Consider the following 12,884-nt stretch of genomic DNA (forward strand, 5'->3'; position numbering starts at 1 on the left):
AGATCCTGGCCCACTGAAGTCAATGGGAGTTTTCTTTCTGATTTCAGCGGGGCCATGATTTCACCTCTAGAATCCGCCAGCAAAGAGATACCAGTCAAACCACACCATTTAAAACTTAGCAGCTACTGGGCCATGCCACATTCTACCAATCTTAATCACACTGAGTAGCATCACTCAGTGGGACAATCTTATTCCTCTTAATTATAGTCCTGCTAGGGGATTAGTCTGAGCTACAGGATGGCTCAGCAAAGCTGTTCATTGGCAAAGTTGGAAGTGGCATTATCTGGCAAAGAACAATTAATGTTACTGAGTGAGTTATCTATAACACAGAACAGGTAAATACTGAGGTGTGATAAGCCACAAGTTTGTAATGTGCCAACTGGAGTAATGATGCCCACCAACAGCAGCACTGGTTACCAATTCCTAATAGTAGAAACCCATATTCCCTTTAGCATCTTCATTGCATAAGAATATTAACCTCAGTAACCACTGGATGTCACTGTTGGTCTACAAATATACAGCTGGAAGGTCAATTTTACAGCTGCAAGTAACCTGAGAAATATAAAGGGCAGTTCCAAGTGGTGTGCTCATCCCTCTCCTACATTCATTTAGCCTGACTGTTAGGAACTAGTTATTAGTAGTAACCACAGTACTCAGATCAACCAAATTTCATACCCTTGGTATCTAGGAAAGGCTCTGTATTTATTTGGCCATTTGCTAAACTGGAATTCTATAATGAATGAGTTAAATACAAATAAATAAATGGATAGTGGCGTTTTGGAGACAGTAAAGTATACAAAATTAAACTCAAGTGGTTCTTATCATCACCAGAACCCTCAAATGAAATTAACTATCAGTTTCTTTCTTGCATTTTTCCCAATTTGTAGCTCCCAAACAATTTTTTTAAATTTCAAAACATTTTAATAATAATACTTGATCATTCTGATGCCTAAAGGACATCAACAAAAATTCATGTTAATTTCAAATTTATCTAGAAACTCAAGACAAAAATGTAAAGCACAAAATTTGGTAGGGTAAGAAATGTCATAATTAAATATCTAAAGCTATAAATAAAATAGTCTTGTGAGTATCACTTTAAACCATAATTCAGTTTAAAAAACATTATATTTGAAGGGTTGGGGGGATCAAAGTGTACCTGCTCAGAGGAAACACTTATAGGCTCTCTGAGAATTATCCAGATGACACTTTCAAGAAGAGGTGGAACAGTAAGAGAGCCAAGATAAGTCCAGTAGTCCAGAGAGTGAGGAAGCAAACAGGAAGGGTCAAAGTTTGTGAACAGTGCTTGTTTACCCTGGAAAAAGAAGCATGCACATTCTAACCCAGAACCACCACATTTAGCAACCACTTATTATGCAGTCTAGTTAATTTCTTTATGGTGTCATAACATTTTGTTTATTTAAAAGTGACAAGCAGGATCTCCCCCACTAGTCATGCCAAAGGAGAATTATGGAGAGAAAAACTGTAAGAGATTGTTCCATTGGTGGGGGCCAGGTTTGCATGGCTCTGGAGGATCACAGAGGTACATCTACACAGCTCATGGCAATGAGCCTCCCAACCGAGCTCCACAGACTTGGGCTTGCGCTACTGTGCTAGAAATAGCTCTGTAGATGTTGCATCTTAGGCTCTGAAACCTAGGGAGGGGAGTGGGCCAGAGCTACCCATGTGGAGGTCCTGTGCCTCTACAGCAGATCTGCCCCTAGTGTTCCTTCTGGTGACAGCAGGGTTCCACTGAAGCCATGCTACCAGGCACCCCTGTTAACTATGAATAGCCTAGTGATGGGGGTCTGATGCAAAAGTAATACAACATCGGGATATATTATCCTTTGCTTGGAATGTCTGTAGAGCTGATGGGATGGCAATCTGTGTCTTCTGCAGTCTGACACTAGCCCATTCATGCCTCCCTGGTCCACCCATCCATGCCCTCCCTCCTCATGTGGATTTTTGGATTAAGAGAGAGGCTTCTGCAGGGTTTGATGTCACAGAGATAACTGCCCCCCTCCCGGTCACAAATGAAGGGCCAATTAATGCATGCAAGGCCACTCCATGTGCTGATCAAAGGGGACACGATTCTCTTCTCCCCCCATAAAACAAGGGAGAAAATATGTCTCGACTCTCCATATTCTTAAAAAAAAATCCCACAAAAATAAAATGTGCAATTATCCTCCATCAGTGATCTTGATGATAATGTTATTTGTCAGGGATTAAATTGTTACAGCTAATTAATGATCTTCTCCCCTCCCCCCGCATTGTACAACAAAATAATTACAATGTGCTGGTTTGCGTCTGACTTTATCCAGCAAAAGTGCCCCTAAACTGCCCCAAATCAGAGCTAATCCTTGTTTACCGGCTGTAAATACCTAAGGAATGTGAATGTGAAGCATGGAAGAAAAAGAACAGCAGCAAGAAGTACTGGAGAATTTTAGGAGAATTACTTTACCTTGGCTCTAATGGTATCCAAACGGTCAGTAATTTTCTTCAGCTGAGAATTACATTCACCAATCTATAAAGGCAAATAGTCAAAGATCAAACTCTCGAGGGAAGAATATACATTCACTTTCCACTTATTAATGTTTAATTTTAAAGTTTTTCACACAGGGCCTGATCCTTCACCCAGTGAAGTTAATGGTAAAACTGATAAACATCAATGGATGCAGTATCAGGCCATTATTAATTAAAACAACCTGGAACAAATGCTGATTATTCAGAAAGAGGGATGTCATTCACTTTGCTGAGGCTATTTTTTCATTAGCTGTATCAGTCTGGGGAGTTGATTTTATTTTTAGTTCACTTTTTGTGGCAGTAGAATAAAAGCTATTTTTCTTAACAGTGTTTTACAGAGGAACTGTAAGAACCTCAGGCTGTATACATGATGTGAATAAATTAGTCTACACCCTTTTTAAGCTTAAGTTTTTTAAAGCACACTGGAAAATTCACGAACATGACTCTTCTGTGTGACTCATGCAAAATCAGGTTTCTCAGCAATGTTCATTGGGTCAGGAGGGTGTACACTGGGAAGGTGACAACACGTATAAAGGAGTGGCTCATGAAAAGAGTACTTTGTAATTAGTTGGCAAGAATGGGATAGGTTCAACATGAACAAGCAGCACAAAACATGTCAAGGATCCCTGATGACACTGATCTCTGCAGCATGACAGCTGTAATATAGTCACAGAGGTGAAATTTACCAGTCAGCACAGGGACAGAAGGCTCCAGATGAAGCAGAACCATTGCAGTTACACAGTATGGGAGGAAAGTGGGGAGAAGGTAGCTTTGTAGCAGCCCTCCATATCACTGATATCAAGCAAAGCTTGGTTTGCATTTGCTTTGCAAAGACAGGGTGTGTGCCTGTTGTGTAGCCAGGAGTCCTGCAATTTTGTGGATGCAAAGGCCACAAAATCCTGTTGACAGCAAGGGTCTTAACCACTGCTCCAACCCAGGGCATTGGCATTTCCAAAGTGGCAGTGGCCATCACCGTATTAACGTGACACTGAAGTAGGGGCTACAGAGCTGCTCGGCACCCTGTCCTCTAATCACAGGTTAAGTTTTTTGTGTCCTTTCTGGGGTTCCTTGCACAAAGTCAGTGAGGCTGTGGGATGGGGTGATTTTTTTATCCTAGAATGAGCAGGTTATCAAGTGTATGAGGTACGATTTTGTTCAGAGATTTTAAGGAAACCCTCTAATGTTTGTTTTCCTCTTGAGACAGAAAAGAAGCAATTCACCATTGGAACAAACGGCTAAGCGAAGTGGTGAATTCTCCATCTCTTGACATCTTCAAATCAAGACTAGTGCTTTCTGGAAGATATGCTTTAGAAAAACACAAGTTATTGGGTCATACAGAAGTGCCTGGGTGAATTTAAATGGCCTGCAATATACAGAAGGTCAGACTAGAGGATCTAATGGTCCCTTCTGGTCTTAAACTCTATGAATTATGGTGTCTTACAGGTGATGCAGCAATCTACTATTACAAAGACATTAAAAATTAGGCATGTGTTTTCTGCCTTCATATTTTTGCTGCTGCAGAATTATGGGTAAAGAGATATTTGCTACAGAATAACAGTTTTGTTGTCTAAGCTTATAACACAGATTTATTAAAAGGGATAAAGCAATCGTTGCTTACCTTTAGAAATACTGCCATGACAGCTAATCCATCCCGCTGCCGAGCAGCCTCAACAAAAGTGGAATATTTGTCCGAGTTCCAGTGAACCACATGAAGCTGAAAGGCAAAAGCACAAATACTGTCAATTCCCACTGAACTGGTGCAATTACAATTAACATGCAATTGTACTAGTGTTGAGGTTTCTACTTCACCTGTTTATATTCAGACGCATTCAATTTTCCAGCTGCAAATATTTATGTTTATTGAAATCTGGAAATATATAATCATACAAAGGGCAACAACAAGCACTGATGTGGCTGGATAGATATGAGAATGGCACAATTAACAGTATTTTTACATTTCAGGTACAGCAGTTACTATTAAAAGTCAAAATTTAGCAAGTTACCACCACCACAGTATCTATGGATACTCACTGTTCTAAATATGGGGGAAAACTGCAATTTCTTAGGCCAAAATTTTCAAACACTGAAGGCTAAAGTTAGTCTCTTAAATCCACATTTAGTAGAGCTGGTAAAAATAAGTGGTAGAATAAAATCATGCAAATTTCATCAGCATTTTCCCCTCCCTGCTCCCATTTCCTCAGTCAAAATTTCAGCAAAACATTGATCTGCCTTACAGCTGGTCATGAAATGAGGAGGGGATGGAAAAATGAAATTTTCACAAAAAAATCTCCCTCCCCCCTCTTTTTTCTCAAATTTAAATTTTGCATGAAAAATTTTCAAAGAAAACTTGAAGTTTGGAAAAAAAATTACCAGCTTTTGTATTTAGGCATCTAAATAAAAGTGGCCTGATCTTCAGAGGTGCTGAGCACCTGCATTTCCAACTGATTTCTGACTGGGAATGTTTTGTGGTAGATTTGTAATGAGCAACCTCGCTTGTTTGATGTGTAATTGCTTGGAAGCTTCACGCAGACTGGTCCAAATTCAGAAGATCCACTCTGGCTAGTCCTAGGATTGCCACGATTTGGCGAGGTAAAAAGCAAAGTGATCTTTGCCCCAGTGTCCTCCAACCCCTCCCACCAAGCCATGCTCCCTAAAGTCATGTTCGTACTCCCCTGTCAGGAGCCTTCAAGTCTCTATGGAAGGTGCTAAGTCAGAGTCAGATGTCTCTCCTAGCTTGTGCAGAGTACTGCTGTTCTCTGCACTGCCATGCTGTTGAGTGTACGTAAGTGCTATATAAAAATTAATTTATTATTTTCAAAGTACTGTACAAACATTATCTAATAAATCTTATAAGACTTACTAACTCACCCAGAGTCTATCTTCCCTATTCTTCAGAGACGGAAACTCAGAGTAGTTGAAGATCACATTTTTCAAAAGAGGCTTTTAATTTTGGGTCCATTTTCAGATTTTCAGAACCTGATTTTCAGAGGTGCTGAGAATCTGTTGCTCCCAGTTACTTCACTTGGAAGACTTCACATGCTTGTTGAGCTCCAGACGGACACACAAAAACTGGGGACCCCAAAAGTAAAGGCTTCCTTAGAAAACATGGGTCTTAATGGCTTGCCTGAATGAACTGCATGGGAGGCTGTGTGGTCTTGTGGATAAAACAGGGGTCTTGGAGATCTTGATTCTAGATCCTGCCTCAGACATGGACTTGGCCTTTGGCAAACTGCTTAATCTCTATGGCCTTAAGGTTTCCCTAACTGTAAAATGGGTAATACTTGGTGTTGTGAGGCATAATTAATGTTTGTTAAGCTCTTAGGCCCAAACCAACAAAGTACATAAGTATATGTTTACCTTTAAGCACGTGAAAACTCCCATTTAAGTCAATGGAAATACCCTCATGCTTACAGTTAAACACATGCTTAAGTGTGTCGCCGGATTGTGGCCTTATGACTTGTCTACATGGGGAAATAGCCCAGAACAGCTATCACAGAATAGCTCCTGTGTGGACAATCTCATTTCGCATGAAGGTGTCTGAGTGTGGTGTAGCTTAACATGTTTTGGAAGTGAAGCTAAATTGCACCCAGGTACTTTCAGTGCAGAGTAAGAGTGTCCAGTTGGGGAGTTAGTACAGAATAGCTATTTCTCTTTAAATTCATACCCTAGCTTATTTAGCAATAGCTTCCCTACATAGACAAGCCCTGAGTTATCCTTGCAGGAAAGCTACCACAGAAGTCCAAAGTAGTATTATTAAGACCAGAAATAGAATATAGGAATTCATACCTCACTTCTCAGTCCAATAGACCATTCTGTGTGCACATGTATGCATGTTAGTATTCTGGAGCTTACAATGTCTCCATCGGACCATTCACGATTTTAGATTCACAAAAGCTAGATTGAATAACTTTTAAAATGTTATATTTTGCATACACAAACAGGAAACAGATACTTTCAGTCGGAATGACTTTTATTGTGAATTAAAAAACAACAAACAAGAAAGAACAAAAAGTAAAATCCCTATAGCTAAATAAACCACACTACTCCCTGTAATTTTTCAAAAAGACAAAAAAACCAACAAAACAAACAAGAGCTGTGAAACATTTTGGGGTAGAGCCCCATTCTCAATGGCTTGTGACTTCTCTTTTAAGGTATGTATCCCATCTTACCACCGCTCCTGCACTGCAGCTTGTTGAAGAGAACTTGGTCTGGCCAATGCGATGCCACAACTCAACAGGACCAGGGAGCCCTCTTGTTTCCTGATGTCCTCTGACATGGGGCAAGCCACGTAGTCTTCTTTGCTTGTGAACTCTCTCTTTCTTCTAGCATGTGCCAATTTGGCAGAGGTGCTTTCTTGATTTGTTAGAGCATTTTCTTCAGGGAGTTCGGCACTGAAACTGCATTCTCATCTCCTGGGGTATTTCTTCTGCATGACCAGTGCTCAGCAGCCTCACTCTTTCTTCTGGTTTCCTTATCCCAAAACCAAAACGATGTCTAACGTGCTTCTTGCAGAAAGTTACCAAAATGACAAGCAGTGGGAAGCTTTTTAGACTGGCTAGAAATTCAGAGAGATTTTCTCCTTCCATTTGGTTTCTGAGATGGAACTTATTTTTTTTTTCAGCTAGAAATTTGGTTTTGGTACATAATGTTTTTAAGCACCTCTATTAATTCTTTATACTCCATCTCACCTGGTTCCTGTGGAAAACATAAGCCTTTAAACACTGCAAATGTCACTTTTCCCACCAGTGGTAGAAAAATTGATTTTTTTTTCTTACCACTGTCTTCTATAGCATTTCCAATAAAATACTGATCAGGACTTGTACATATATTTCAAATTGTTCCTCTTTTGCATTATATTGAAAATCTGCCATATTTCCATAAAAAATTATTTTTACCTTTTCTATTTTCCTTTTTTACCCAGGAAAACTCTCACTTTCTCTGAGCTATTTGTTGTTTGAGATCCCATTTTCCTCACTAAAATACTTGTTTTATTTTTCCCATACGCAAAGAGGAAACAGATACTTTCAGTCTGAATTATTTTTATTGTAGAATAATCAAAAGCAAGGAACAAGAAAGAGCATAAGTAAAGACTCCATGAGAGAGCACACTGTGCGTTTCTCCTCTGTGACATTCTGCACTAAATGGAACACTCACAATGGCTGCCTGTCTCTGTAGGCAGCATAGTCCTTAGAGATTTAAAGGTGCAGTACACAGAAAACAAAGGCATAACTGTCACATTGCTACATACACCACAAAAATAACCACCCAACTCTTCTGCAAATAGTAAAATGCACATATCCTCAGTAAGGCCGATTAAAAAAAACAAATCTGCAGTTTCTATGTCAGGCTTATTTTGAGATATAAACGATTCCAAAGGAAAAGTTAAAAATTAAAAACAAAAAAGATTAAAACAATTCTCAAACAATAAAAATCCTCTAAATTTTCCACTTATAATATTTCATGTACTTCTTGTCTTATCCTTTGCCAAGGTCTCCAAATATATTCTCCTTTGGCAGAGGATCACACACGAAAAATTTTAGGCACATTGCTCATGTTTTGAAAAGTTAGGGAGGCAAAATCTGTCTTATAATGGAACACTAGTTCAACCTTAACTACAGAGAGACTATGGCCTCTATATAATTCAATACAATGCCTTACCTCCGCTGCATACTTCTTTCCATCCACTGCATGCTCAGAGCCAATGTCATCGCTGGCCCCCCAATGAAAGTGAATTTGGCGCAGCCTATAGCTTCCAGTGAGTGGTCCCCCTCTCAGCACTATAAACCAGATAATAAGAGATTTTTAGCCAAGGCAACATGCATTGTAATAAAATCTTCTGACCTATACTTTCATGCATACAGCATTATTTTGGGATCCAGGCATCTCAAATAGATTCTCAAAGCATATGTATTAATAGGATACCACTACTGCACAACAACAATAGAAAGGAGAGAATATGCCCTTCAAAACTTAAGTTATATATGTAAATTAGCTAATTAATACTACTAGGGGATGAACTGAGATCACCCAATGTGTTTTACTATAGGCAGAAAGCAGTACTTGTTGGTTGTTTTTTTTTAATTCTTCTGAGAAATTGAATTATTATTATGCAATCTATTTGGCAGCTACATTCTTATCAACACATTTCAAAGTGACACTGACAACCAAATTAGGCCTAAAGATTATGCCATAAAAAGGTAGATTCTTTAATAAAATTGGAGGAAAATAGTCAGTTGGTTTAAAATTTATTTCAACATTCCTTGGCATTGTTTGAAACCCAGATGAAACTGTACTGTACCAAAGCATGAAAACCAGGCAGTGAAAATGACTATAAACAAAGTGAAGCTAATAATGAATCTGTTTTGTCCAAGTTCAAAATTAGTGCATGTAAAATGTAAATAAATGGCACATTAAGAACACATGTAAGGCACGTGTGTGTTTTATTTGTGTAAATATGTCTCTCTTTAAAAAAACAAACAAACTAGAGATAGATCCAAACCAAAATTCAAGATCAGAACTGTAGATCTGATCTCACCTGCAGTCTCTCTCTGTAATTCCCTGACGCTGAATTCCCTGCCTCTTAGAAAAGCTTCATCTGAATTCAGCTCTTCCCCCCCTACACACACACACCCGAAAAAAGGACTATTGTGCTCTGGGGTTCTGGCTAGACCCATTATAGAGATATAGAAAAGGGGATCCAGTCATTTAAGGCACAGGATGGTAGGACGTACACCAACAGCAAAAGTGGAGGGTGAAAAGGAGAAATAAATTGAAGCTATCAAGAACAAAAATTCACCAAAGGATGAGAAGAGAAGAATTTCTTTATTTGCCTATACACTAATGCTAGGAGTCTGGGTAACAAACAAGAGGATCTGAAATTGCACATTTATGAGCGTGCATTCAACCTAGTTAGTATCGCTGAAATCTGGTGGGAAAATTTGAATTATTAGAATGTTAAAATCACTGGCTATAACCTATTTAGGAAGGTTTGAGTAGACAAAGGAGGAGGGGGAGTGGCACTGTCAAAAATGGCATTACTTGTTTCTGAGTCACTGACAACTCAGAAGTAAATGACCTTGAATGCTTACAGATCAATGTTCTAACAGATAAAGTACACAATAGGATACAAGTTGGTGTAAGCTAAAAACCCACACCAAATCAGAGTGGAGAACAGGATGACCGGCTCCTTAAATAGGAAAAAAATATAGATGACAATTTCTTAACTCAAGAAGCATTGCATCCAACATGGTGGAATTCTACATTAGACCTCATCTTGACATATAAAGAGGAACTGATCACAGAACAAAAAGTTACTTAGATACAATTTATCATGTTTTGATTACATTTCTGTTCAAAGAGAATAAAATCCCAGCCAATTACACACACGCTTGTGTGATCACATACACACACACATACACACACACACTGCTTTAAAAGAGCCAGTGTCACAAAGTTTAAAACAATAAATGACCTGAAAGAAAACAAAATCATCACTGATAAATTTGCAGATGACACAAAGATTGGGGAAGGGTAAATAATGAAGAGGAATAGTCACTGATACAGAGTAATCTGGACTGCTTGGTAAGCTGGTTAAATCAAACAATATGCATTTCAATACAGTGAAATGTAAGGTCATACATCTAGAAACAGGGAATGTAAGCCATTCTTACGGAATGGGGGACTCTATCCTGGAACACAGGAAAATTTTTTGGAGATTGTGATGAATAATCAGCTGAACATGAGCTCCCAGTGAAACATGGCTAAAAGGGCTAATCCTTGGACACATAAACAGGAATGTCAAGTAGGAGTCATGAGGGTATATATTACCTCTGCATTTGGCACTGGTGTGGCCACTACTGGAATGCTGCATCCAGTTCTTGTGTCCACACTTCAAGAAGAATGTTGAAAAACTGGAAAGGCTTCAGAGAAGAGCCACAAGAATGACTGAAGGATTGGAAAACATGGCTGATAGTGAGAGAATTATGGAGCTCAATTATTTAGCTTAACAAAGAGAAGGTTAAGGGGTGATTTGATCACCGTCTGCAAGTACCTATTGGGGAACAGAAATTTGATAATAAAAGGCTCTTCAATCTAGCAGACAAAGACAAAGATCCAATGGCTGGAAGTTGAAGCTATCCAGACTAGAAAAAACAGATTAGACAAATTCAGACTAGAAATAAAGCACTTTTTTTTAAACAGTGAGGATAATTAACCATTGGAACAATTTACCAAGGGTTGTGCTGGATTCTCCATTGCTGGAAATTTTTAAATCAAGTTTGGATTTTTTTAAAAAATATATGCTCTCGTTCAAGCACAACTATTGTGTTTGAATCAGGAATTAACTCAGGGAAGTTCTATGGCTTGTGTTATGCAGGAGATCTGACTAGATGATCACAATTGTATCATCTGGCCTTAAGATCTATGAATCTATGAATATGGGCCTTGATCCTCAGCTGTGCTGCATATATGTTGGGGGTGGGGGGAGTCAAAGGAGAAGTCCCAAAGAAGCCATTTGCAGCTTCCAGACCCAGGGCTGTTTCTATGCCAGGTCAGTCCCTGACCTAATTTGAAATAGCCTCAGGGTTGATCTAAACTATGCCAAGTGTCTGTGGCCCCAAGTGGCTGGTATGCCAGGTGGAGGGGATCACCAACGCACAGTCACACTTCAGCCATGCCTCTTTCTAATAGGCTATATCAGCTCCACCTCTAGGATTCCCACACTGAGGGGATTCCCATCTGCTTGGATTAGCTGACTTGGATTGAGGCCACAACATAGGAGAAAACCTAGCCAATGAAGTCTGAATATAGGTTCAGATCTGAAGTTACAGTTGGGCCCATTTCTAACTTTTTGTCATGACACTGTCACTTTAAATATGAAACATATTATTTATATAAATAAATTGGGTCAAGAGAATCCAGCAGAAGTATTCCTTACAGAAGTCCAGGCAACACCGAACATGTTGAGATATCATAGAATCACAGGACTGGAAGGGACTTGAGAGGTCATCTAGTCCAGTCCTCTGCACTCATGGCAGGACCAAGTATTATCTAGACCAGTGGTTCTCAAAGCCAGTCTGCTGCTTGTTCAGCGAAAGCCCCTGGCGGGCTAGACCAGTTTGTTTACCTGACGCGTCCACAGGTTCGACCGATCGCGGCTCGCACTGGCCGCGGTTCGCAGCTCCAGGCCAATGGGGGCTGCGGGAAGGGTGGCCAGCATGTCCCTTGGCCCGCGCTGCTTCCCGCAGCCCCCATGGGCCTGGAGTGGCAAACCGTGGCCAGTGGGAGCCGCAATCGGCCGAACCTGTGGACGCGTCAGGTAAACAAACTGGTCTGGCGTGCCAGGGGCTTTCTCTGAACAAGCGGCGGACCGGCTTTGAGAAGCACTGATCTAGACCATCCCTGACAGGTGTTTGTCTAACCTGCTCTTAAAAATCTCCAATGATGAAGATTCCAAAATTTCCCTAGGCAATTTATTCCAGTGCTTAACCACCGTGACAGTTAGGAATTTTTTCCTAATGTCCAACCTAAACCTCCTTTGCTGAAATTTAAGCACATTGCTTCTTAGCCTATCCTCAGAGGTTAAGAAGAACAACTTTTCTCCCTCCTCTTTGTAACAATCTTTTATGTACTTGAAAACTGTTATCATGTCCCCTCTCAGTCTTCTCTTTTCCAGACTAAACAAATCCAGTTTTTTCAATCTTCCCTCTTGGATCATGTTTTCTAGTCCTTTAATAATTTTTGTTTGCTTTCTCTGGACTTTTTCCAATTTGTCCACATATTTCCTGAAATGTAGCGCCCAGAACTGGACACAATACTCCAGCTGAGGCCTAATCAGCGAGAAGTAGAGCGGAAGAATTACTTCTCATGTCTTGCTTACAACACTCCTGTTAATACATACCAAAATGATGTTCACTTTTTTTGCAACAGTGTTACACTGTTGACTCATATTTAGCTTGTGGTCCACTATGATCCCCAGATCCCTTTCCGCAGTACTTCTTCCTAGGCAGTCATTTCCCATTTTGTATGTGTGCAACTGATTGTTCCTTCCTAAGTGGAGTACTTTGCATTGGTGCTTATTGAATTTCATCCTATTTACTTCAGACCATTTCTCCAGTTTGTCCAGATCATTTTGAATTATAATCCTATCCTCCAAAGCACTTGCAACCCCCTCCCAGCTTGGTATCATCAACAAACTTTATAAGTATACTCTCTATGCCATTATCTAAGTAATTGATGAAGATACTGAACAGAACCAGACCCAGAATTTGATCCCTGTGGTACCCCACACTTTATGCCTTTCCAGCATGACTGTGAACCACTGATAATTACACTCTAGGAACGGTTTTCCAACCAGTTGTGCACCC

General features: G+C 39.8%; 1 protein-coding gene across 1 annotated transcript in view; it reads right to left on the reverse strand.

Moving 5' to 3' along the window:
- The window catches only part of LOC311516107 (carbonic anhydrase 13-like), a gene marked incomplete at its 5' end in the record, with an annotated part of 40,864 nt that overhangs the window by 5,544 nt on the left and 22,436 nt on the right, over window positions 1-12,884 (reverse strand). Inside the window, 4 exon segments of the mRNA XM_084619807.1 lie at window positions 1,157-1,312; window positions 2,459-2,521; window positions 4,139-4,234; window positions 8,179-8,297. Coding sequence (XP_084475933.1) covers window positions 1,157-1,312; window positions 2,459-2,521; window positions 4,139-4,234; window positions 8,179-8,297 — 434 coding nt within the window.

This window comes from Lepidochelys olivacea (genome assembly GCF_965140295.1).
Source record: "Lepidochelys olivacea isolate rLepOli2 genome assembly, chromosome: 2".
Lineage (NCBI taxonomy): Eukaryota > Metazoa > Chordata > Testudines > Cheloniidae > Lepidochelys > Lepidochelys olivacea.